The sequence below is a fragment of the Girardinichthys multiradiatus genome, chromosome 6 (genome assembly GCF_021462225.1).
Source record: "Girardinichthys multiradiatus isolate DD_20200921_A chromosome 6, DD_fGirMul_XY1, whole genome shotgun sequence".
NCBI lineage: Eukaryota > Metazoa > Chordata > Actinopteri > Cyprinodontiformes > Goodeidae > Girardinichthys > Girardinichthys multiradiatus.
This window is the reverse complement of record NC_061799.1, coordinates 6,995,261-7,021,071: the sequence shown is the minus strand read 5'-3', so window position 1 is coordinate 7,021,071 and position 25,811 is coordinate 6,995,261. Positions and strand designations below refer to the sequence as shown.

At 41.1% G+C, this 25,811-nt stretch overlaps 1 protein-coding gene across 3 annotated transcripts; it reads right to left on the bottom strand.

The window, feature by feature from the left end:
- Positions 1-724: 724 nt before the first annotated feature.
- On the bottom strand, positions 725-19,422 carry LOC124870240 (receptor-interacting serine/threonine-protein kinase 2-like). 3 transcript variants are annotated; one of them, XM_047368798.1, is made up of 11 exons: positions 18,861-19,422; positions 15,387-15,540; positions 14,555-14,710; positions 14,159-14,316; positions 10,540-10,589; positions 10,293-10,454; positions 9,887-9,972; positions 6,890-6,997; positions 5,643-5,742; positions 4,754-4,936; positions 725-4,635 (listed from the first exon to the last, which is right to left on the bottom strand). In XM_047368798.1, the coding sequence occupies exons 1-11, from the start codon at positions 19,055-19,057 to the stop codon at positions 4,256-4,258; spliced, it is 1,734 nt and encodes a 577-aa protein (XP_047224754.1). In that variant the 5' UTR covers positions 19,058-19,422; the 3' UTR covers positions 725-4,255. The 3 variants fall into 3 exon arrangements, with proteins under 3 accessions (XP_047224754.1, XP_047224753.1, XP_047224755.1); XM_047368797.1 differs by having other exon boundaries at positions 5,643-5,745; positions 18,861-19,420; XM_047368799.1 differs by lacking the exon at positions 18,861-19,422 and adding an exon at positions 15,629-15,814 and having other exon boundaries at positions 5,643-5,745.
- Positions 19,423-25,811: the final 6,389 nt, after the last annotated feature.

Sequence of the window (25,811 nt, the reverse complement as noted above, 5' to 3'; positions counted from 1 at the left end):
AATCTTTAAACAAAGTGGCCACATTTGATTTTATTTAACATTTATTTCATTAGGACAATCCTATTGAGATTTGAAATCCCTTTCCCGTGGGTGTCTTGGCCAAGACGGGCAGTAAAACAGGGTTTCATAAAAACAGATATATGTGATAATAAAAGTGCATAGTACTTAAACTGCATATGGAACCTGTTAAAGCTTTCTTCTTATTCATTTTCCAAAATATGGAAATGGCTCACTTGGTTCCAAAGAAAAAAAATCTAGATTTTCTATCTCATTTTAAACTTTTGAAGCTGTGCTTTGTACTAAAACCCAAAAATAAATATACTTTTAAATTTTTTTTTTCATAATAAAATAAGTATTTCTATACAGGAAATGTTGCACCTGAACCCTGGTTTAGGATGATGGCCATGTCTTGGTCAGTTATGCTCTACTTAATTTTGACTTTTCTACTTCTAATTATTGCATTATGGATTGCGCTGATGTAGCGTGGGATATTATTCTGTGACATAGCCGGGCTTTAACTTTCTCCCTGGCCTGTCTCCCATGTTCCTTGGTCTTCGTGATGCTGTTTGTTCATTAACGTTCTCAAACATCTGAAGCCTTCACAGAACAGCTGGATTTATGCTGAGAATAAATACAAATTAGGTCACTTTTGAAACCAATTGGTTGCACTACATTTTTAAAGGGTGTTAGAGTGAAGGGAGCTGAATGCATGTGCACACCACACTGTTTGGTTTCCTTTTATTAGAAAAATAATTATGCACTACTTTGTGTTGATGTAATACAGAAAATCCCAATAGGATGCATTGAGATTCAGGGTTGTAGCATGACAAAATGTGAAAAAACCTCAAAAGGGTATGAATACTTTTTCAAGGCCCATACTTCACCATTGGCAGAATTAGACAGACAATCAGAACAGGTAAATCAGCAGAACAGCAGGCAGCGATAAAAACAGCCTATTTATTTTAATGAAGTAAATGATATTGCATTTGAAAACGTTTCAGTTGTAACTGCAGCTACACATCAACCAAAACATTATTTTCTGACCAACAACCACAGACGTTAACTAGTTTAGGTCAGTTCTGCATTTTATCCACAAAAATACAAACTTCACAAATACTTAAAATAATGCAATTATGACATACAGTATAAAATATAGAACATATACAGGTTATCAAATTTGTCACATTTTATTCCTCAACTTTGATGTGTGTGTAAAGAGTTTTCCACATAATTAACATAATAAGAGTCGAGACCACAAGCAGAATACGAGGCACAGTTTTCAAAGACATGTCCGACATATGGAAGCATATGGACCTCTCCTGGCCCTAATCTTGACACATTCATAACTCCGGGTGACATTGCTTTCTAAGAATGGGCCACCTTAGCAATGAAATGTGATTTACTCTGGGCAATACAGAGTCTTGTCCTCAAAATAAAAAGACAATATGTGCATTTAGTCCCAGAAATGTAACCGAGACAATAATTATTCGGTGATGATAGCATGCATGGAACAAAGTTTAAATGCCCCAGCAGTAACCGTAGTTTAAGCACCAATTTGAGGAAACAAAGGCCACGATAACGAAAAGAAAAAAAAGAAAAGAGGCAACACCATATCATTTTTGGAAAGTGCAAATAATTTTTCATTTTATAGCTGCGAGCAGTAGAGTATCGTTTCAAAATGTTTAGAATTGATTGGGCTTTATATAACTAGAGATGCTCCACGGAATCATCCGGATTTTCAGCTCATCTGATGAGAAGCATCTGATGATTATCTGGTGAGAAAATTTACCAAACCTAACGGCCACCAGGTTGCCCTAGCAACAACACTCTTCAGTGGGGAAGCTGTAACTGTAGGAAGACCCAAAGTGAGTTGTTTAAAAATGAAATAACGTTAGAAGGTTCCAGAAAGGAAATGGAGACGTGTCACTTGTTTAACGGGGCTGCTGCTATTTAAACAAGGAGGAGGGAGCTCTGACAACAGGAAGTCTGAACAGATTACAGTGAATTCTCCAGAGAACACACACACACACACACACACACACACACACTGCTGTTAATAGCCACATACGCTAGCCACACTAATAATATATGATTCTTACAATATCAGCATTGAATGCCCACTTAGTAATCATGTTTTACAGAGATTTCTCTCTTTTACACACAAACAGACCCACAGGCGCAGCATCATGAAGACGCTCTGATGGTTGGAAAGTTTCAGAGTTAAAGCACTATTTGGGGTCGTCAGGAACTAGACTGGATGCAACAAGTTTGAAAGCATAAAAAAATATGTATGATGAATTCTATACAACCTTTTTATGATCATGTTTATCATGATTACAAATACCATGACACTGTAATAAATTATACAATTATGCTCCTCCCATTGGGCACTGGGCCTTCACCAGTCCCGTATTTGAAGGAACTCCTGTTTCCTACAAACGTGGCTCTAAATAAATCATTTATAATAAACTCAACCTAAAATTTTAAGAAAAATCCAACCTTTAATTTGAGTACAGTTCCCAAGTTTCAACAAAATCACTTGTGGCACAATTATTGGTTCCCATAGCACTCTTTTTAAAAATCAATGCATCACTTTTAAGCTTCTGGGAACTTCTAAATTGTAATCCATGACTTTCTTTTCAAAGGGGCATAAATATGATGTAACACAGAGGCCCATTTCTTTTAGCCACTGGGCTGGATGAGGACCCATATTTATCTGGAGCCACACACATTGAGCAGGATGGTGAGGGACTTGGCTGGGTTTGGTGTGGAACAATGGTTAACTAGGTGGAAAAGCACTTTATGCCTACTGTTAAATGTGGAGGAGGATCTGTAATGCTGTGGGTCAGTTTCTCTTCCAAAAGCCCTGGGAACCTTGTCACCATTGAAACTTTCAGCAAGATAATGAGCCAAAACAGATATTAGAGGATAAGACCAAATGCTGTCCTACTGGTAAAAACAATATCCAAGGTATAGACAGCAGGGATGCTGATAATTGTGCTGCTGTTGGTTTGGTTGAACATAAATATTTCCCAAAGTATTTTTTTTTTTTCCACTCACAGAACAACTTTGCTCAAATAAAAGCTTAGAATTATCTAAATTTTGTATACTAGGTCTATTTACCCATCTTTACCAGGGGTAAAAAATGTTTTAAAGAGCCCTGATACAAAAATAAATATAATAAATATATTTTAGCAGAACCACAGCAGTTTTCTGTATACAGAAAGGTCCTCCTCTTTAACATGCCTGCTGATTGCTACCAGTTTCCCACAGAGGGAAATATATTTTCTTTACTATGGTTGCTGCAGAGAAAACATTATTAGTCTGACTTTCTGTACAACGTAGTTTGGTTCACTTTTGCTACCTGGAGAGCAAGGATGATTTTCTTCACATGTGCCTTCTGGAATATCTACACCTCTGAATGCGGGACTAAAGTTACAAGTTTTTAGAAGAAAATCTATTTTGGAAGTTTTCAGAAAAGTGCAAAGCTACCAAAAGCAGGAATACAGAGTGAGGCGAGGCCAAAAGTCCCAAACTAACAGCAGATTATCTTGGTCCATTTTTAACACTGAACACACACACGTCTCTCTTGTTCAGGGTTTTACAGTACACACTCAATATGACTGAAGATGAAACTTCGCTCATTTCAGCAGGCATGTTTACACGTCTAAGTGTTGAACCTCAGTTTTCCCTCTCCTCCACACTAAGAGACACTGAGGGTCAAATACTAACTGGACTGGAACAGTAAACTTAACCAGGAAAGTTAAACCTAGAGAAATAAATACTACTTGCAGATAAGATCACGATTTCAGGAGTAACCCTTATTTTGCTTGAGGTTTTCCAGAACAATGTACCAACAGTCCTTCTGCTACCTCATCTAACTGAATAAGTACCAACAAGGAGATCTGTATCCATACACAGTCTGACCACACACTGGGCTTACCTAAATGGGTCCAGAGTTTTGGTACCATTGTGAGTTAAAACCTGCAACAGAAATAAGTCCTCTCCAATCAAAACCATTAAATAAAATCACTTGTACAGTCTAAAGCCTTTTGGTTTCATAAAAACATCTAATTTTCAGGGTGGATATTAAATTTGCACCAGTAACTAATAATGCCCAGCCAGCTTGTCCCTTCTGACATTCCCAGTTAGAAACTGGAGTGAATATGTTGAGAACAGAGCCGCAGGGTGAACTGTAGTGTAATGCTGCCAACAACCTGAAAAGTTTCTGTTTGCTTTCCTCTGGCTGCTGCTGCTACAAGTTCCTGTAGGACAAGGAGAGCGGCGGTGCGCTGGGGACCGCGGTCGTGGTGGGGAAGCCGATCTCAGGAGGGTACGGCTTCAGGCCGCCCTGGTTGTTGTCCACCAGCTTGCGCACGACGATGCGGCAGAAATTCTCGTCATGTTTGTGACAGTTGTCCAGAAGCTGACGGACCTTGGCGGTGCGCGTGGGCTGGTTGACCACCAATTCGTAATCCTCGCGCATCAGCATGGAGCGGGCGAGCAGCGCGTCCAGGCTCTGGTTCAGGCACGCCTCCGTCATTTGGAGGACGATGTCCTCGCGGCGTGTGGCGATCCAGCGGGCGACCGGGCCTTGTGAAGGTGGGGAGTGGTGCAGAGGAGGAGAGTGATCAGCTGCAACAGAGAAGAACCAGATATTTTCTGATGAAAGCAGGTGAACCAAATATTTAGCTGTTCTTTCTTTCTACCCACAAGCACATCTACACACACACACACACACACACACACCTACCTTTCAGCTGGAGTTGACCCATCAGTGTTTCAGACTGTATGGTTGGCATGGCTGGTGTAACAGGAATATTTAAATCATTCATCGGTTTGGTGCTCTGGAAGCCGTTAATGTTGACCTCACAGGGGTCTTTCAGAGACTGTGGATGCTCCAGGTTAGGAGCTATGAAGGAGGAGGGAAGGCATTCTACATCAACAAGAACAAAACATATATGAGAACCCATCTAGGAACTGATGTATGGCCATGTCTTCACATTCATTGCATAAAAACAGCTCCAACTTTAGAGGTTTATGTGATACAGTAACACAAAAAGCACAATTGTAGAATGGATGAAAAATGATACATAGTTTCTGATTTTTCTTAATGAAGATCTGAAAAGTGTGGCATGTATTTATATTCAGCTCAATACTTTCTAGAACCAGCTTCCACTGCAGCTACAGCTGCTAGCCTTTCAGGGTTTGTCTCTACCAGCTTTGCACATCTAGGGACTTCATAGGAAAACAACTCAAGCTCGGTCAGATTGGGTCGAAGGCATCTGTGAGCATCAGTTTTCAAGTCTCGCCACAGATTATCATCTAGATTTAGGTCTGGGTTTTGAATGGGCCATTCTAAACACATGAATACTCTTTGATCTGAACCATTCCATTATTGTAGCTTTTCAGATGATGAATTGAACAGTGCCCTGTTAGATGTTCAAAGTCATGCTGTTTTATAACCTTACCTTGTCCCTTCATTTTAGGGGTATAAGAGTAAAGAGGGCGGTCCATAAATACATACCATCCTTTTCAGATTTTTATATGCAAAACATTTTAAAAACAATGTATTGTTTTCTTTCTAATGAACAATTAGAGTTGCGTGTAATGATATGATTGATCAGCCAAGAGATTATTACGTTTAGAGGAAGCAGCATTGGTGCTGATGAGGGCGCCTGGTAGAGAGACATTTTCTTCCTGGGGGGAATAGGATCCTGAGCTGGAGGCTTGTGAGGTGCACTGCTGAGAGAACAACAGCTGGGATTTAGTACCTAAACCCAAGAAACAGGAAAACTTTCACTCATACAATGAGACTGTTTTCTGTTAGTTAAACAGCCACTCACTCTTTTCACAAACAGGATAAAGCTTTCCCTAATCTGTTTCAAACTACCTTATATTTGTAGAGTGATCCAGTTCAGATTCAACTTGTTTCAAGCTTTTTTACAGTTTTAAATTAGAGCTGATCCATTAAAAGGGCAAAAGTATTTGTTATTGACAGATCACGAGAATTTTAATGTATGACAATGTGAGGCATCAAGATAAAGGATGTAAAACTTAAACAGCAGCTGCACCCACAGAAAGCAGAAATGCATTCAGATATTACAGAATACTGACTCATTAGCTTCAGCCCTAGTAAGAATCCCATTCAAAAATAACCTAAGAACAGCAGCTTTGAGTTTATACGAGTCAAAAACAATTCCACAGCATTAAGCAAGACAAACCAGATAAGCTTTGACTCAAACAGTCCGAGCTGCAGGTGAAGCACTAACATCTGCCTTGATTACATAAACATTTCCGACTGTTTCTGTTCAACACAAAGCAGAGTCTGTTAGTTTGGTACAGATTCCTCGACAAAACAACACACCCTGATATACAATTTCCATGAACAAATTACTAAAAGGTCTCTGAATGGATGGCAGAAGTTTCTACAGGTCAGGATGAAAACTAGTAAGTAAGGTAGGTAGGTAGGAAGGAAGGAAGGAAGGACAAGATCAGAGTTTGAAGTTTGGCAACATCTCATACATTTCCATTTTTGTTCTGCCTTGTATTGTAGAACCTTGAGGTTGCCCTACAATGTAAAGTGCTTTAATCAATGAAATGCATCATTATTAATATATTCATTAAAAATTGCTGATGTTGTAATGAATCCATCCATTTATCCATTTGTTGACCACTGGCCCAAGACAGAATGAGCTCTCTGCTGCTTGTGCCACATGAAACATACAGATTAGTGCAAAAATGTCCAACATATGAAAAATCCAGTCCAACAAATCGATCAACCTCCTCATGTCTGAAAAATGTTATGTGTTTCTTCATTTTTACATTACATAAAATGACATTACAAATATTTCTGTTTAACAGGCTTCATGGGTTGGTGGATACTAACCAAAGGCCACGGTGTGGAGGACTCCTTCAGGTTATCTAGAGATCCGGCCTCGTTCCCCTTTTCGCACGCTGGAGGCTGAGCTGAACAGCAGCCTGATCTCTGCCTCAACTGTGAAGGAACAGCGAGAACAGAACCCAGTTCAATTACATCTAGCAGAATAAATGAATCATCTGTAGGTTTGCAGAAGCAAGATAAATTAAACTGAAATGATAAAAGCAGATGAGTCTTAAGTCACTTTGTCCTCATAACCAGACGTTACAACAAAGCTTCCCAATAAAAGTCAAATTCAATTAGCATCTTCCTGTAAAACAAGGGGGCCTGAATACTGAAATTTTCTACTTAGGATTCATTTTTAATTATAATTTTGACATTCATACCAGCATGTTCATGTTTAAAACTGTTTTCTCTTTTATGAACTCAGTCACCACCGCTTCCTTATTCAGCTCTGAAACTACTTCACAAACGGAAACAGTGATCTCACTCATGCCCTCAGAAACAAAAAAAAAAAAGGAGAAGGACGTTGTTAGGGGACTTTTCTTTCCCAGCCTCTAGCACACGTCACATTATAGTTCAAACTGTCCCAAATTACACAGTTTCAGTATTCAGCTTTTCTTTGTTGAAGTGTCTTTGGTCTGTATTACTTGGGGAGTACATGTTCCTTACCTGAGAAACAGCTCCATCCATCTGACTAATAATGACAATGACAACATGTTCTTGGTTACCACACACATTACATGTAGGCTGGCATAATAACAACATTTAAATAAAACCTACTGGGCATGAAGCCTTTAACCTTTTCACATTTTGTCACATTTCAACCACATTCATTCATTCATCTGTCAACATTTTTTTTAAAGGAAGAAGCTGAAGGGTATGTTGGTGCTCATCTCCAGCAGTCACTAGGTGAAAGGTGGGGTACAACCTGGACAGGTCCCCGGTCAATCACAGGGCAACACAGAGACACATACCAACTCTCAACCAAACGGTCATGTTTTTGGACTGTGGGAGTACCAGGAGAGACCCCCGCCTTCTTGCTGCAAGGCAATAGTACTAACCACAGCCTCCCTTTATACAAAAACTCCTAAATAAAATCCAGTGCAACCAATTACCTTCAGAAGTCACCTATTTAATAAACAGAGAGCAATGTTTAATTTAATATCAGCATAAACCAGCTGTTCTGTGAAGGCCTCGGAGGTTTATTCGGGAACATTAGAGAACAAAACAGCATCAGGAAGGCCAAACAGGTCAGGGAGAACATTGTGGAGAAGTCTGAAGCAGGATTAGGTTAGAAAACCATTTCCCAAGCTTTGAACATCTAATAGATCTCTGTTCAATCCATCATCTAACAATGGAAAGAGTTTGGTACAACTGCAAACCTACAAAAACACAGCTGAGCACTAATCAGAGAAGCAGCTAAGAGGCTTGTGGTAACTGTGAAGGAGCTGCATAGATCCAGAGCTCAAGTGGGAGGAACTGTTTGCACCCAGCATGATGCTGCCACTACCATGTGTCACAGTGTGAATGGCGTGTGCAGGATGATGTGTAACCTTAGCCTTCTGCAACACAGTATTTGCCTGTAGGCCAAATAGCTTCAACATGTTTGCTGTGTCTGCTACATGCTTTGTGGTAAAGTTCTTCTGGTTTTCTTTTAACGACTTTCTTGTTGCCAACCTTTGTAGAGTGCCCAACTAATGGTTCTCAGAGGCTGCAAAAGACTTGAGACTGGGTTGGACACCTTCAGTCCTCGGCAAGAACACTTTCAAATGCTTCTCATGAGTGGAGCTCAGATGAATTAGAACTTTGAACTGAACGACGCTGTTTAAGTGGGGAACGATGAGGTAATGCAGCTCTTTTTGATGTCATTTAACAGCGTTCTGTTTGGGGTAAACAAAAGACCTGCACTATTTAGAGGGAAAACATTTCAAGGAAAAAGAGCTGCATCACTTCTCCTGTGTCCCTTTTGGTTTTTGTTTTGTTTTGTTTATGGACAGTAGACCGAGCAAAGACACAAAGAAGCTCTTCAGTCCGACCATCCTGCAGGTAACTGAAAAAACTGGTTAAATTTGCATGACTGAAGATTGTGTCAGCTACTTAAACAGGGTCAAGATTTCACTACCGAGGAACATCGTGGTGGGTTGAGTCCCCTGATATATATAGGCGATCTATATATTCTACACTTTATACGTGTAGAATTATCCCCCAAAAAAAGTGTAATGAGCGAGTGCTTTTCACCAAGACAACTTTTTGTTTTTGGCTGTTTTTCACTATTACTGGAAGTTTTTAACTATGCAATAACAGTTTAAAGGGAAAAACAAACTACTGGAAAATCTCATTAGGCACCGAGCTGACAATAAGAAGGGTAAAAGTGTCAAACCTGGTCTAAAGAGGGCACATTTAAGTCAAGATTTCCTTTTCTGTTGATGAAACTATTATTATGTGAACAAGATCATGAGAGTTCTGGCAATTCAGCCTTTATAAAATATCATTTAGATGAGCAAAGACACCAGCAGAGAAACACAATGGATTAATCCATATGCTAATTTGTGAATGATGTTAGTCCAAGTTGGAGCTGTGATGTGTAGATGTTGATGTGGAAAGCCTTCCCTCCCTCTTCATAGTTCCTAATATGGAGCATCCAGTCTGTGAACATTCCTAATGGCTTCCAGAGCAGAAAACTTAGGAATGACATAAACTCCCCTACCACATCCACCACAGATGTGGTAGGGCTGGAAAACCCATGAATAAACTCCAGTGGAAAGGTACAAGCAGCATGTGTATGTGTGTGTTTGGATGTGCTTGTTGGTTGACAGAAAGTTGGCTGTTTCTGTCAGTTTCAGAGACGTGGGCAGATATTCTTCTTTCTGAGTTTATGTTTTGCTGCCCTTATTTTATATTCTATGCTGAAAAGAACGGTGGGGAACAAAGTGTTAGGCCATTGTGGGCACTTAAAATAAAATGATCCCAATACATTAAAAAAATAAGAGATTCTTGACTGACCTTTGATTTCTTGATCTCCAGCACAGCCTCCACGAACTCTATTTCATCGAACCTTCTCACCATTGGCTCCAACTCAATTAAACACTCTGAAAAAGAAACAAACGCATCATTTAAAACCTTGGAGAACATTTTCGTTCTCTGATCACATTGCCTGAAAAAGCAGGAACTTCAGCTGAAGATTCTGATAAAACGTTGGCAGTTTATCTCTTGGTCTTTTGTTTTACTGACAGGGTGTGTCAGTGAAACAAACGACTGTATGTAAGAGGAAGCTAACACTTAATCGATGCTTAGTCAAGACACCCTTTCACATGATTCCTGTGACTCAGCATGACGGACACATCCCACTCAAAGCTGTGGAAAGTTCAGAGCGAGGAACGTGATATTTCACTTGTTTGTCTCAGCTTACTGAGGAAGGAAGGTCGTTCATCGGGGTTAGCGGTCCAGCCACAGGTCATTATGCTGATGAGGGTCTCCCTGCTGGGGATGTCAACAGACAAGCTGTCCTGGCTGGTGTCGGGACGCTTCCCGCGCAGCACACTGAACATGATCTGCATGGGGTTCGTCACCTCTGAACGCACAGACCGTAAAAAGTTCAGTTCAGGACAAGAGAGTTACAGATCTGATTACTATGAAAGCATGTCTGAAAAAAATACCTTCATATGGAATCTGCCTGGACAGGACCTCCCACATAATGATAGCATAGCTGTGGAGTACAGATCACAGATAGTAACCAGTCAGGGCAATTATCACATTTCTGTTTTCAGCTGGCTTTGCATGGGGGGGGGGGCTGTGATGTCTAGCTGATATGTTGCAGCACTGACGACCTCTTGCTCAAAAGCTGAAAAGGCCACATGCAGGGAGAATCCCACACAGTCACAGAGAAAAAGTGAACTTCATTTGTTTTTATAGCAATTATTTCCTCTCACACAAATTCTGTGGCTGATACCATGACAGACTCATCCCCTCTGTTCTCTACACATGACAGCACACCACTTCACTTAGGCAGGGGAACCACCATTCATGACAAAGCTAAAAATCTGAGCTTCGCATACTTCACACATAGCTCTGATTTATACAGTGGCCTGCAATACTGTTCATACACCAGTGTTTATCCTGTTATATGGGGGGGCGTCCCACTCCTTCAACGACCCCCTCTCTTAAATGGGATTATTATTAATAATACATTTTTTTATTGGAATGTTCAGTTGAATATTTAGAAAGCATAAACAGGCTGGTTGGGGGATTCCAGTCCTTGTGCTAGCTAATAAAGCATGAAACTGCCCACCACCCTAACCATCCTGCCTTGCTACAACTACCAAATGTTTTGGGCTGCACATATTTTAAGCTCAATCTAAGTTTTGTTTGTAAGTATCTACTATGATGTTTTGCCTTACTTAGTTGCATTTCTGATAATGAATAGATTTTTATGCATTAAATTTATATTAAAAAAAAATTATAGCTTACAGTGATTTAATTGTCAAGCATCTAATTAATGTGAAATGTTCCAACATGTGTTTTTTTTTTTGACAAAAGCACCAAGGGCGCATCGTATCGTTGATGAAATGCTGGAAATTCTGGCCTCTGTTATTGAGAAGCCAATACTGAGGAATATTCACAAGCTGGAGGCTTGGAGATTGATTTGTGTGCAGACAGGCATTCATGTCAGGTAAGTCTGCTCAAAATGTCATTTTTCATTGAATACAATTTAAATATAAAAGGTAAATTAAAGATATAAAATGTTAATATGTGTACATTATTAGGCTCTTGGACAAAGTATTGTGCTAGTTCCTAGACTTTCCTGATTGACAGGAAGGTAGATTCGAAAGTGGCAGCCCTGAAGGACATCCCTAGAAACATAATCTTTGGCCTTGGAACTGGCCTTGGTGCTGCTGTAATGACAGGTGTCATTTTGTTTCTTGTACATGATTAAGATGTTTGAAATATTTTGTTTCTAGTGAAAAAAATTAACATTTTGGATAAGAAGACTAAAATGGAGTTGTGAAACTCCAGCTGCCTCAGAAATAGACCTGATTCCTGACTTCTGCTGTACTGGGTGCCTGGGCAGAAGAAATAAAGACTCATGAAGGTCCAACTGCCAAATGTCTCCATTCATTCCTGGCAACATGTTGTTTCATCTCTGCCCTTCACCTGCGAGCGGATGGACTTCCTCACTTGGAAAGTCTCTGGACGCTCTCTCAAACACACAAAGTATAGTATTGTTTTGAAGTGGAAGGAAAACGAGGCCCTAGTTCTAACACTTTTATACAAATAAAATCTGAAAAGTGTGACGTGTTTCTATTCAGTCCCCCTGAACCCAGACTTTATAGAACCATGTTTTTTCCAGCTGCATCTTTTAGGATCTCTCTCCATCAAATTTGTTTAGAAAGTGATATTTCTGCAAGATAGCTTAACCTTAGTGCAACTGAATGTAGAGCATCCGAACTTCAGACTAAGTCTTGCCACTGACTCAATTAGATTTAGGTCTGGACTTTGACTGGGCCATTCGAACAAATGAATATGCTTTGATCAAAGCCACTGATCAGAGCCATCTTGTTTTATGGTTAGGATCATTGTTCTTGTGAAAGTGAACCTCTGCCCTGGTCTCTTTCCTTCTGCTTTCCTGTCCCTGCCAAAGAAAAACATGCCCACAGCATGATGCTACCACCACCATGTTTCATCATGAGGATGGGGTGTTGAGGGTATATGTGTCGATTTAGCTTTCAGCCACAAATAGCATTTGACATTTAGGTCAGTTTTGGTCTCATGTGACCAGAGCCCCTTCTGTCTTTCATTTGTTCTAGAATTGTGCTGCTCAACGTGGCAGCAGGTTGGAGTAGTTCGGTAACTTTTTATTTCACTCTGTACACCTCAGACTTCCAGTACAAGACAGACTCTTGTCATCTGCAGAAATACTCAGATGATTCTGCACTCGTGGGGTGGATCAGAGATGGACAAGAAGCTGAGTACAGGAAGGTGGTGGACCGCTTTGTGGCATGGTGTGGAAACAATCATCTCATTTTGAACGTGACTAAAACAAATGAGATGATTGTAGATTTTAAGAGAAACAGGAATAAGTCAAAAACTATTTCTATCATGGGAGAAGAGGTGGAGGTGGTGGAGGAGTATAAATACCTCTGTGTTCACCTGGACAACAGACTGGAGTGGAGATGCAACTGTGAAGCCATCTACAAGAAGGGACAGAACAGACTGTACTTCTTGAGGAAGCTTAGGTCCTTTGGTGTTTGCAGCAAGATGCTGCATATCTTCTATAAGTCTGTTGTGGAGAGTTTGATCTCTTCTGCCATCATCTGCTGGGGAAGCAGCATCAGAACCAGGGACTTAAAGAACCTCAACAAGCTGATTAAAAAGGCTGGCTCTGTTCTGGGGACTCCTCTGGAACCTCTGGAGATCATTATGCAAAGAAGTTTTCATAACATGAAGAACATTATGGAGAACCCTGAGCATCCTCTTCATGAGACTGTCCTACAACAACAGAGTGTCTTCAGTCAGAGGCTTCTTCAGATCTGCTGTAAGACGGAGCGCTACAGGAAATCCTTCCTGCCCACAGCCATCAGAGAAGAAACCTTCATAATGAGCTACAACATTTCATGTCCATTTGGGATTAATAGAGTATGTCTGAACTGAATTGAATTTGAGAACTCCAAACTGTACTTCTTATGGCTTTCTTTTAACAATGGCTGTTTTTGCTGCTCTTTGAGGGCCGATTTGTAGATCACATGGCTAATAGTTGTTTTGTCAACAGATTACTCACCTGAGCTGTTGAGTTTTGCAGCTCCTCCAGAGCTCCCATGGGCTCCCAGACTGTTTCAATGATTAATGTCTCCTTGTTGGTTTTGTCAGCTTAGTTGGATGCCCATGTCTTGGTAGGTTTGAAGTTGTGCTTTCCTATTTGCATTTTTGACAATGTTCAAAACTTGGGAAGTCTCATAAACTAACACCGCTTTAAACCTCTACATGAAGAAGGCATTTGGTTGCACTGGATTTTACTTAAGGATTAAAATAAAGTTTTCAAATTTTTATTTGTAAAAAATCTTAAAAGCATTCTTCTTCCACTTCACACTTTGTGTTACTCTGTCTCATAAAATCCCAAAAAATACACTGAAGTTTGTGGCAGTAATGTGACAAAAGGCGGGAAAGATCTTGGTGTGTGAATACTTTGCATGGCACTGTATAAACTAACCAGGCTAAGAAAAAATGAGCAATGTTAAACATGACTGAAGCAACAGTCGTGTGAGCTGTGTGAAGTCTCACCTGTACATGTCATGTTTCACATCAGCCCGCCGGGTCTTAGATGGTTCGTACTCCTCAGGGGGCATGTAGATCACTGTGCCCTCCATCTCTGTGGGCTTGGACCCAGAGCCTTTACTCACAGACAGCTGCCGCCACTTTGACAGACCAAAGTCTGCGATCTGGACAGAGAAAGAACAAAGCGTTAACAAGACAGGAAGAGCTGAGCCTAGCATACATATTTAAAGGGGCGACCTGACAAAAGTATTAATCCCGCTATTGTTTTTCCACATTTTGTCCCATTACTACAATGTATTTCATTAGGATTTTATGTTATCATGCAGGTGAGAGTTTCAGAGCAAATCTGCTGCACTATTCTTATGTAAGCGTCCCTACAGCTGACAGGTCTGTGAAGCATACCTTCACATGAAATTCACCATCCAACAGAATGTTCTGCGTCTTTAGATCATGATGTAACAGAGGCGGAGTCATGTTGTGAAGGAAGTTAACCCCCAGGGCAATCTCGTACAGAATCCTCAGACGCAAAGGCCAGGCGAGAACAGGGTAAAGCTCTTTCTGTGGAACAAAAAGAGACAACAAAAAGGAAAGGATTCGTTTTACTGAAGACATGTTATGAAAGAGTTCAAACGAATGTACTAGACTCTACTGTGCATTAGCTCATGTAGGAATTTCCCCTGAAACTGTTTAACTCCTAAACTCTGGAGTGTTTCAGAGTTTCACCAAAGACTAGGCTTCAGTGTTTCATTTTTGTTTGCAGTTTCACTAACAGAGAAGCCAAGGCAAATGATGAATAAAAGACAAGTGACACATAACAGAATTAGAGCTGGAGCAGACTAAAGACTCCAACCAACAGTTACAAAAAAAAGGAACTGTTAAACCTAGCAAATAATCTGATGTTATGCAGCAAGGGACATTTAGTAACTTCACATTCTATGTTGTTTTAGTTGTGATATGAGAAGCCGGACAGTTCCAAACTGTGTAAAGCAGTGATGTTGAACGTGGTCTTCAAGGGACCTGCATGCTTTAGACGTATCCCTCCTTCAACACAGCTGATTCTAACCACTGCACTACCTCCTCTGCAGGTCACCAAGTTCTGCAGACCTGATAATGAACAATTCCTTTACTTCTGCTGCACTGAGCCAGTTCAACATCCAAAGCATGCAGGACACCAACCCTTCAGACCCAGAATTGGACATCACTGGCATAGAGTCCCAGGATGCCATTCGGTTACCTCATGCAGCAGCTGGTCCAGAGAGCCGTTGCTCATAAACTCTGTAACTATGCAGAAGAACTCGGGCTCATTGCAGATGCCAAAGATCTGGATGATGTGGTTGAACCTGGCTTTGTGAAGCACCTCAGCCTCCTTCAGCAGGCAGTTCCTCTCTCTGAAACATAGCGAAAGACCCAGGTAACCTTTACCCTCAACCAGCAATTGTCTGCTAAAATTTGGTCCAAACAAGGATACTGTCATACATCTCCTAATATTGCAGAGTAGGAGTAAGCTTTAAAAAAGAAATCAAAGGATGCTTAAATGATGTTTGCTCTGTTTTCATGTAATCATCAACTAATTAGACATTGTGTTTTTCTTTGTGGCACAGCTTGCTCTGAATGCTTTGTCAGATCTATAAAACTGCAGTGATGATACAAATGAAGCAGATCCCACCCATACAATAAAGCGCTTTTAAACACAGCTACAGGGGTTGGACAATGAAACTGAAACACCTGTCATTTTAGTGTGGGAGGTTTCATGGCTAAATTGGACCAGCCTGGTAGCCAGTCTTCATTGATTGCACATTGCACCAGTAAGAGCAGAGTGTGAAGGTTCAATTAGCAGGGTAAGAGCACAGTTTTGCTCAAAATATTGAAATGCACACAACATTATAGGTGACATACCAGAGTTCAAAAGAGGACAAATTGTTGGTGCACGTCTTGCTGGCACATCTGTGACCAAGACAGCAACAGGATTAATTGTGGACGCAAGAGGAAGGTGTCTGAAAGGGATGTTCGGGTGCTAACCCGGATTGTATCGAAAAACATAAAACCACGGCTGCCCAAATCACGGCAGAATTAAATGTGCACCTCAACTCTCCTGTTTCCACCAGAAATGTCCATCAGGAGCTCCACAGGGTCAATATACACGGCCGGGCTGCTATAGCCAAACCTTTGGTCACTCATGCCAATGCCAAACGTCGGTTTCAATGGTGCAAGGAGCGCAAATCTTGGGCTGTGGACAATGTGAAACATGTATTGTTCTCTGATGAGTCCACCTTTACTGTTTTCCCCACATCCAGGAGAGTTACGGTGTGGAGAAGCTCCAAAGAAGCGAACCACCCAGACTGTTGCATGCCCAGAGTGAAGCATTGGGTTGGATCAGTGATGGTTTGGGCTGCCATATCATGGCATTCCCTTGGCCCAATACTTGTCCTAGATGGGCGTGTCACTGCCAAGGACTACCGAACCATTCTTGAGGACCATGTGCATCCAATGGTTCAAACATTGTATCCTGAAGGTGGTGCCGTGTATCAGGATGACAATGCACCAATACACACAGCAAGACTGGTGAAAGATTGGTTTGATGAACATGAAAGTGAAGTTGAACATCTCCCATGGCCTGCACAGTCACCAGATCTAAATATTATTGAGACACTTTGGGGTGTTTAGGAGGAGCAAGTCAGGAAACGTTTTCCTCCACCAGTATCACGTAGTGACCTGGCCACTATCCTGCGAGAAGAATGGTTTAAAATCCCTCTGACCACTGTGCAGGACTTGTATATTTCATTCCCAAGACAAATTGACGCTGTATTGGCCGCAAAAGGAGGCCCTACACCATACTAATAAATCATTGTGGTCTAAAACCAGGTGTTTCAGTTTTATTGTCCAGCCCCTGTATTAAATCAATGCATACGAGTCCTTTAACAGCATAAAGCTGAGAAGCAGTGTGCTAATGATGTTACATAGAAACAGCAGCTGATCAAGAAAGGTTTCCCGTGGTGCAAGAGTCGCTGACATGAGTAAACATGCCAACATGATGTTGAAGACTAGGTATAGGTATCTGTATATATGTTAGCTTTGGGCTAACCTAACAAATGCACAATCTTAAAGTAGCATTTTAAAGTTCCTGGTGTAAAATCTCTGTCAAGTTGAGCCCAACTGTAACACATAGTGGCAGATCATTAAATAATTTCACCAGCCTTCAAAAACAGCCTTCATTACAAATGGCAACAGTGGTTGGAAATGTGAAAGCCATTCAGGTTTTGTGTTGACCGATCTTTGAATTCTTACAGAGGACAGCCAACAAATCCAGATTGATTCTTTAGAAACATGTGAGGCTAACACACGTCTGATATACCTTCATTAGGCATGTTATGCAATTCTCAAAAGTATCTACATCTTCTGAATGTTTCACAGTCTGTCGTAGTACAAACACCTTCAATGTATTTTATAAAAACTCGATGACAGATTAACACAAAGTACTCCATGGTTGTGAAGTGGAAAAAAGCTAAAATGTGGTTTTCAAAATGTTTTACAATAAAAAAAAAAAAGGAAAAAAGTTTGGAGTGTATTAGCATCCAGCCCCCTTTACTCTTACACCCATAAAACCAGTGCAATCAACTGCCTTTAGAAGTCACCTAACACCAGTCACCTACTGGTGTGTAATCAAAGTTCTGTTTGAATCCAGCTGTTCTGTGAAGACCTCAGAGGTTTGCTAGAGAACATTAGAGAACAAACAGCATCATGAAGACCAATGAACACGGCAGACAGGTCAAGGAGAAAGTTGTGGAGAAATTTAAAAGGAGGGTTAGGTTCTAAGACAATATCCCAAGCTTTGAACAGCTCTCTTGGACTGTTTGTAAAACAGTGCCAATAGGAAAGCCGTTGCTGAAAGGAAGCTGGGAGAGGTGGCCTATGCTAACCTGCTGCAAAACAATGTGTACGAAACACCACCCACCATGAAACATAGCAACGGCAGGATCATGCTGTGGGGATGCTTTTCTTAAACAGGGTTGGTAGACAGATCTAAATACAACAAAATCCTGTTAGAAGCTGCAAAAGACTTGATACTGGGGAAAATGTTCAGCTTTGAGCAGGACAAAGAACCTAAACAGACAACCAGAGCTACAAAGGTTTAAATGAAATGCACTTTAATGTGCTACAACCAGCCTGACCTATTTCCCTATTTCCAATTGAAAACCTGTGGCAATTCTTAAAAATTGACATTCACAGATGTTTTTTAACCAATCTGACTGAGCTTCCAACAAATTCCAACTCTACATATATAAAGCTGGTAGAGTCACACCACAAAAGACCTGCAGCTGGATTTCCAGTAGATACAAATGCACACCACACTTTTCAGATTTTTATTCATAAAAATAAAAACCATGGATATTTTTTTATTAGACTTTATATTAATGGCATCACTTTATGTTAGTCTGTCAGATAATCACCCCTGTAAAATACATTGACGTATTAGGCCGGATTGTAAGAAACTGTCAAATGCGTGAGGCTGTCCTCCACCTGAATAATCAAGGATCACACACGCTACACCGCTTGTTTTGATGTTGATTTGCAGCTAAGAACTAAGTCTTTGTTGACATCGCTTCACAATGTGAAATTACAGCATACAATGAAAGTGGCCTATAAATAAACATCGGCATATTATCTTCAAATAAAAATATTGCACAAAACACAACATGGACTCAGGTACCTTTCTCCGACCGCGTCGAGCTTCAGGCACTTGATGGCCACAGTGGTTCTCCAGTCGGATTGTTGCGCTTTGAAGACGGTTCCGAAGCCCCCTCTGCTAAGGTAGTACAGATCCGTCAGCTTCTGGTAGGGGATCACCGGCAGAGTGCTCGTTAGGGTCCCGATGTTCACGCAGCCCGCGGCCCCGTGCGGTTCCATAACAGTCTCCTACAAGGAGGTTATATGCAGAGCGGACAGACTCAGCAGAACTGCCTCCCGTGGTAAAACGCAAAGAGGAACAGCTATCCCATTTACTCGCGTGCCGAAACGTCGCGAATGTTAGCAAACTAAGCTAACTAAAGACAGTAAGAGAGGAGCCAGCAACGCTGTTTACCGATTAGGATAACGTCACAACTCGACATAAACGCCTTCACTTATCGGTTTATTGATGGAATGCAGCCTGGCGACCTAACGCAGGAGGACGGCAATACGGCTTTTCTGAGGGTTATTTAAGGCAGCTCACTTTCCGTGCTGCCAATGACGACTCACTTCCGGGTCTGTGTGACGCGTTCAAGTCTGCAGGATTAAAGAAATTTTGGCAGTTAAACTAAAACATAAGGGCACGTAGTACATATTATTGGATGGAAACAAACATTATGTGTACATGTAAACCCATAAATTATATTAGGGCGTATGTGAGTTCTTTTTAAAAAAAATCATAAATTTTTCACTTGTACATGTCATTTTACGAACATTTCCTTATATTGTTTCAGTTTCACTTGAAGTAAAAAACACTGTTATCTGGGGGTTTTCTAATGTACGGGTTTTTCCCGAAATCGGGGTTTTCCCGCAAAGACTCAACTTGCATTTAGCCATCTAACTGCCTGTTTACCTTTCAAGAGTCTCTAGTAAGTTGAAACATTTAAATTATTTTCCAGATCTTTCTAATATAAGCTAATAAACAAGTAAATGAACAAACAGACTCAAGTGTATATCTATCTATCTATCTATCTATCTATCTATCTATCTATCTATCTATCTATCTATCTATCTATCTATCTATCTATCTATCTATCTATCTATCTATCTATCTATCTATCTATCTATCTATCTATCTATCTATCTATCTATCTATCTATCTATCTATCTATCTATCTATCTATCTATCTATCTATCTATCTATCTATCTATCTATCTATCTATCTATCTATCTATCTATCTATCTATCTATCTATCTATCTATCTATCTATCTATGTTCTTGAAAGTAGCCACCTTTGGCTTTGATTACTGCTCCGCACACTCTTGGCATTCTGTTGATGAGCTTCAAGAGGTAGTCACCTGAAATGGTTTTCCAACAGTCTTGAAGGAGTTCCCAGAGATGCTTAACACTTGTTGGCCCTTTTGCCTTCACTCTGCAGTCCATCTCACCCCAAACTATCTCGATTGGGTTCAGGTCCGGTGACTGTGGAGGCCAGGTCATCTGGCACAGCACCCCATCACTCTCCTTCTTGGTCAAATAGCCCTTACACAGCCTGGAGGTCATTGTCCTGTTGAAAAATAAATGATGGTCCAACTAAACGCAAACCGGATGGAATAGCATGCCGCTGCAAGATGCTGTGGTAGCCATGCTGGTTCAGTATGCCTTCAATTTTGAATAAATCCCCAACAGTGTCACCAGCAAAGCACCCCCACATCATCACACCTCCTCCTCCATGCTTCACGGTGGGAACCAGGTATGTAGAGTCCATCCGTTCACCTCTTCTGTGCCGCTCAAAGACACGGTGGTTGAATCCAAAGATCTCAAACTTGGACTCATCAGACCAAAGCACAGATTTCCACTGGTCTAATGTCCATTCCTTGTGTTCTTTAGCCCAAACAAGTCTCTTCTGCTTGTTGCCTGTCCTCAGCAGTGGTTTCCTAGCAGCTATTTTACCATGAAGGCCTGATTCACACAGTCTCCTCTTAACAGTTGTTCTAGAGATGTTTCTGCTGCTAGAACTCTGTGTGGCATTGACCTGTTCTCTAATCTTAGCTGCTGTTAACTTGTGATTTCTGAGGCTGGTGACTCGGATGAACTTATCGTCTGCAGCAGAGGTGACTCTTGGTCTTCCTTTCCTGGGGCGGTCCTCATGTGAGCCAGTTTCTTTGTAGCGCTTGATGGTTTTTGCGACTGCACTTGGGGACACTTTCAAAGTTTTCCCAATTGTTCGGACAGACTGACCTTCATTTCTTAAAGTAATGATGGCCACTCGTTTTTCTTTACTTAGCTGCTTTTTTCGTGCCATAATACAAATTCTAACAGTCTATTCTTTAGGACCATCAGCTGTATACTGTATCCACCTCCTGCATAACACAACTGATGGTCCCAACCCAATTTATAAGGCTTGAAATCCCACTTATTAAACCTGACAGGACACACCTGTGAAGTGAGAACCATTTCAGGTGACTACCTCTTGAAGCTCCTCAACAGAATGCCAAGAGTGTAATCAAAGCAAAAGGTGGCTACTTTGAAGAACCTAGAATATAAGACATATTTTCAGTTGTTTCACACTTTTCTGTTCAGTATATAACTCCACGTGTTAATTCATAGTTTTGATGACCTCAGTGTGAAGCTATAATATTCATAGTCATGAAAATAAAGGCAACTCTTTGAATGAGAAGGTGTGTCCAAACTTTTGGTCTGTACTGTATATATATATGAATGGATGAAAAATGTGGATATTACACTCAAACTTAAGGCCATGGCATGAGTTCGCACTTCGACAAGCCACGAGCTCATGCCAAACTTCTTAGTACTGGAGACTTACTTAGACTATCTTGTTATCTGTCACTGGGACAGTTCCATGTTGCTTAGGTACTCGTACTCGTCGTCTTCACGCTTCATCCAGGACCGGGTCGCGGGGGCAGCAGACTCAGTAGAGACACCCAGACGTCCCTTTCCCCAGACACCTCCTCCAGTTCCTCTGGGGGGAGCCCAAGGCGTTCCCAGGCCAGCCCAGAGACATAGTCCCTCCATAGTGTCCTGGGCCGTCCCCCGGGCCTCTTCCCGGTGGGACGTGCCTGGAACACCTCCCGAGAGAGGCATCCAGGAGGAGCAGCGAGCTCCTCATCCTATCTCTAAGGGAGTGCCCGGCCACCCTACGGAGGAAGCTCATTTCAGCTGCTTGTATCTGGGATCTCGTTCTTTCGGTCATGACCCAAAGTTCATGGCCATAGGTGAGGGTAGGAATGTAGACCGACGGGTAAATCGAGAGCTTTGCTTTTCGTCTCAGCTCTCTCTTCACCACAATGGACCGGCAGAGCGTCCCCATTACTGTGGCAGCCGCACCTATACGCCTGAGAATCTCCCGCTCCATTCTCCCCTCACTCGTGAACAAGACCCCAAGATACTCAAACTCCTCCAATTGAGGCAGGAACTTCACTCAAACCTGAAGAGGACAAGGCAACCTTTTCCGGTCGAGAACCAGACTTGGAGGAGCAGATTTTGGGCCATCATGCAATGTTAAAACAATATCTCTTCTAACATTGATGAAACTTGATGGTCATGAAAATATAAACATACTGGACAAGATACTCATTGTTGTTTTCTAACCTAACTCTGCTTTAACTTCTCCACAACTTTCTCCCTGACCTGTCTGCTGTGTCCTTTGGTTTTGATGATGCTGTGTGCTCACTATGTTGTCATTCTGACACTATGCTCTCTTTGCCAGTTAGACAAAAGCGACCTCTTTTGTAATGCAGTGCATCAACTAGTTCCTAGCTGACAAGGCTTGTGTATGAGATGACTTCAACACAAACATATGCTTTATTTAACAACCTGAAGCTACTCTGGTTTTTTTTTATGTTGTATGTCATTAAATCAATTTAAAAAGTCAAAAACACTTTCAGTCTTTCATTTGAAAATACGAAGACAGATGATCAAAATGTTAGTGTCAGGCATCCAGTCAATTTATTTGAATTGGCGTTTAATAGAAACAGGAAGTCCTTCCTGTCTTTCCAGGGAGCACCACACAGTAGCACATGACTGTGTGTGCATTAACCTGCTGTAATCGTAAACTCTTGTAAAGCACAAGGTCAGCAAATCCATTAGTACACTATAACCACTGTTTACGAAGCATAAAGTCACATAAAGTGACCTGCTGTTTTTGATTAGCCAGCAGGACAATTCTATAGTTCAGGCACGGAGCAGAACTGGGATCATAGAGGCTCTGTAATTGTTACAGCTCTGACTTGAAGTAAGTAAATTACTTCATTCATTCAGGATTTTCTTGTATAATTTCGTGTGGCTATAAACTTGTTTTGTGGGTATGTTACCAGTTGTTCTCTAAAAAGGTTTCTTGGATGGCTGACCCATCAGTTTCAGTCCTTTTTGGTGTCAACTAATTCACAGTGAACAGGTCCCGTTTCAAGAGAGGGTCTTCTCTACACACTAACTCCTCATCAACAAACAGCAAGGCCTCTATTCCAGGGTGCTGTCCTTTGGGGAGGGGACATGAACCTCACAGTGCAGCAGCAGGGCAAACCACCATTGATGAGACCTTTAGCAGAGCCAGAGGAGATTTGCTGGACAGGTCAGCCAAGCTGTTGGGAGATTTACATACCTCAACTGCACAATTCCATTAAATTTGACCCCATAAGAAGCCCGTGATCTGAAATTATATGAAGCCAGGGGTAGAATAATGGATGAGGCTTAGGTTCCCTACAGCTTTGTAATCATTTGTCAGCAGGAATAGAGCTGTGAAAATACAGCTTTTAAAGGATGATTTGATTTGTTAAGAAAAAAAAAACGTACCAAACCATGCTGTGGTCTGGTTCGTATTATTGTTTTGCTGAATAAAACAAATGCACCTGAGACCTGAGTCATGGTTGTGAAGCAGCCAAAGTCCTGAACTCAGTCTTACATTTGTGTGTGGGTGTGTGGGTGTGTGAGGGGGGGTAAAGTCACAATAATTCAAACCGTTGTGCCATACTTAAAATACAGTGAAGTTGTCCTTAGTATCATTATTTCACCCTACAAACAGCAGTTCAAATGATCCATTAAAGCCTAAAATGAACACAATATGACATACACTTGATGAGTGGATGTATACCGCTCACTGGAACTTCATTATAAAAACCTTTCTCCATTTCTACACATTTTTAGCTAACACAATGATAAGAAAAATAAACTTGGATGTTATTTTAATCCATGAAACATAACCATTGTAAAGCACTACTTTACAAGGTGACACACAACAGAATGACTTGTTCTTTTAATACCTAACAAAGATAACTTGAATAAATACAAAATACATTTTTCAAATGATGACATGTCTGACTGACATGTCTGTCAGACTGTCTTTTCCTCTCCCTCCCTCTTTGTGTTGGCTCTTCACAGGTTCAGAGTGCAGGCTGGTGCCAATTTAACCTGATTGGCTTGTCTGCTTGAGGGAACCAATCAGTACTCAAGAAAGCTCTATATAAGCCGCTCCCCTGTAGGACTGAGCACAGCTCCTCTCAGCTGGCTAATTGACACCTGTGTTACACTTTGGTTCTTGTTTGAAGGTTTGTGGTGGGAGTTTGTGGACTAGGTAATTTTCTGGTAAGTTTCTTCGTTAGATTAAAGTAGCAGGGTTTTTCTTTTCTTTTCTTTCCATTTCATTTTTGCTTAGTTTAGGTGATAGTTAGGCCCTGTTTTTGTTTTGTTTATTTCTTTGATTTGGCACCACCTAACAGCCTCTCTCTCCCCCACAGCTTGTTCATCCTTTTGGGATTTTTTTTCAAAACGAAAAGAGGAAAATAAACCCAATTTTGTCCTTTACAAAGTCTCTGACACTTTACTGTGGTTGTCTTGTGTTTTCACCCTCCATCAACTGGGGGGGACTGTAACCTGATGATATATTTTTTTAAGGCAAAAAGCTCCATCCTAATTAACTGGTTGTACCACCCTTAATAGGAACGACTGCCATCAAGCATTTGTGTTAACTGGCAGTGAGTGTTTAACATCACTGTGAGGAAATTTTGACCCACTCCAAATTAATACACATTGTGGTTTTAAGCATAAACAACCCGTTCAAGGTCCTGCCAAAGCATCTCAATTTGATTTAAGTGCAGACTAGGTCACTATAAATAATTAATTTCTTTTGAGCCAACTTTCTACTTTTCTGCTAAAGAGCAGAATTCATAGCTTTATGAGTTACTGCAAGGGATCCAGATCCTGAAGAAGCAATGCAGACCATTACAAACACCATGTTTGACTTTTTGATGTTCAGTTCTGAAATGCTCTTAGTTCAGTGGGGGCACAGAAGGAGCAGTGGAAGGTGTTGGAGAGTAAACAGTAAACTTAAAGAAACAGGGAGAGGGACACGGTGGAGTAACAGGCAGGAAAGAACAACATAAAAGCAGGGAGAGTAACAGGAGAGTCCGGTGGGGAGCAAATACAACAGCTGAGCTAAAATACTGATGTATGAATGGAGACATGACAAAGAATGCAGTTGTGCATAACTATGGCATATGAAGAACAGCTGAGACCAATAAAGTGAGAGGGCTGAGCGACAGAAGAGTAATGAGTAGAAGTGGGTGGATTGATCCAAAATATTGTTAATATCAGGATTGGTATCAGATCAATACTAGCGTGGAGAGATTGATAATTTAGATTTAGAATCCCTCTTGTATGCACTGCTGTGGTTTGGTCAAAGAGGCAACAGCAAGGTTGTGTGGAAATATATTATGTGTGTACATCCTTACTATGTTCAAAACCAGTGTGGGAAATAAAATGTGTAACATGTGTTAGTATAAGACATTGTGTGGCCTGCAGAAGTATTTCTCTCAGGTATGGTGAAAGTGGAAAATTACTGAGAACTGCATGTGTGTGAAAATTAGAGATAGTACAACTGACTGAGTTACTCCCTGCTTATATCAGTAGATACGGGATGCAGCTGTGGGACAATACCTGTCTAAATATGGTAAGCCGGAAAAGTGTGTACGTGACTA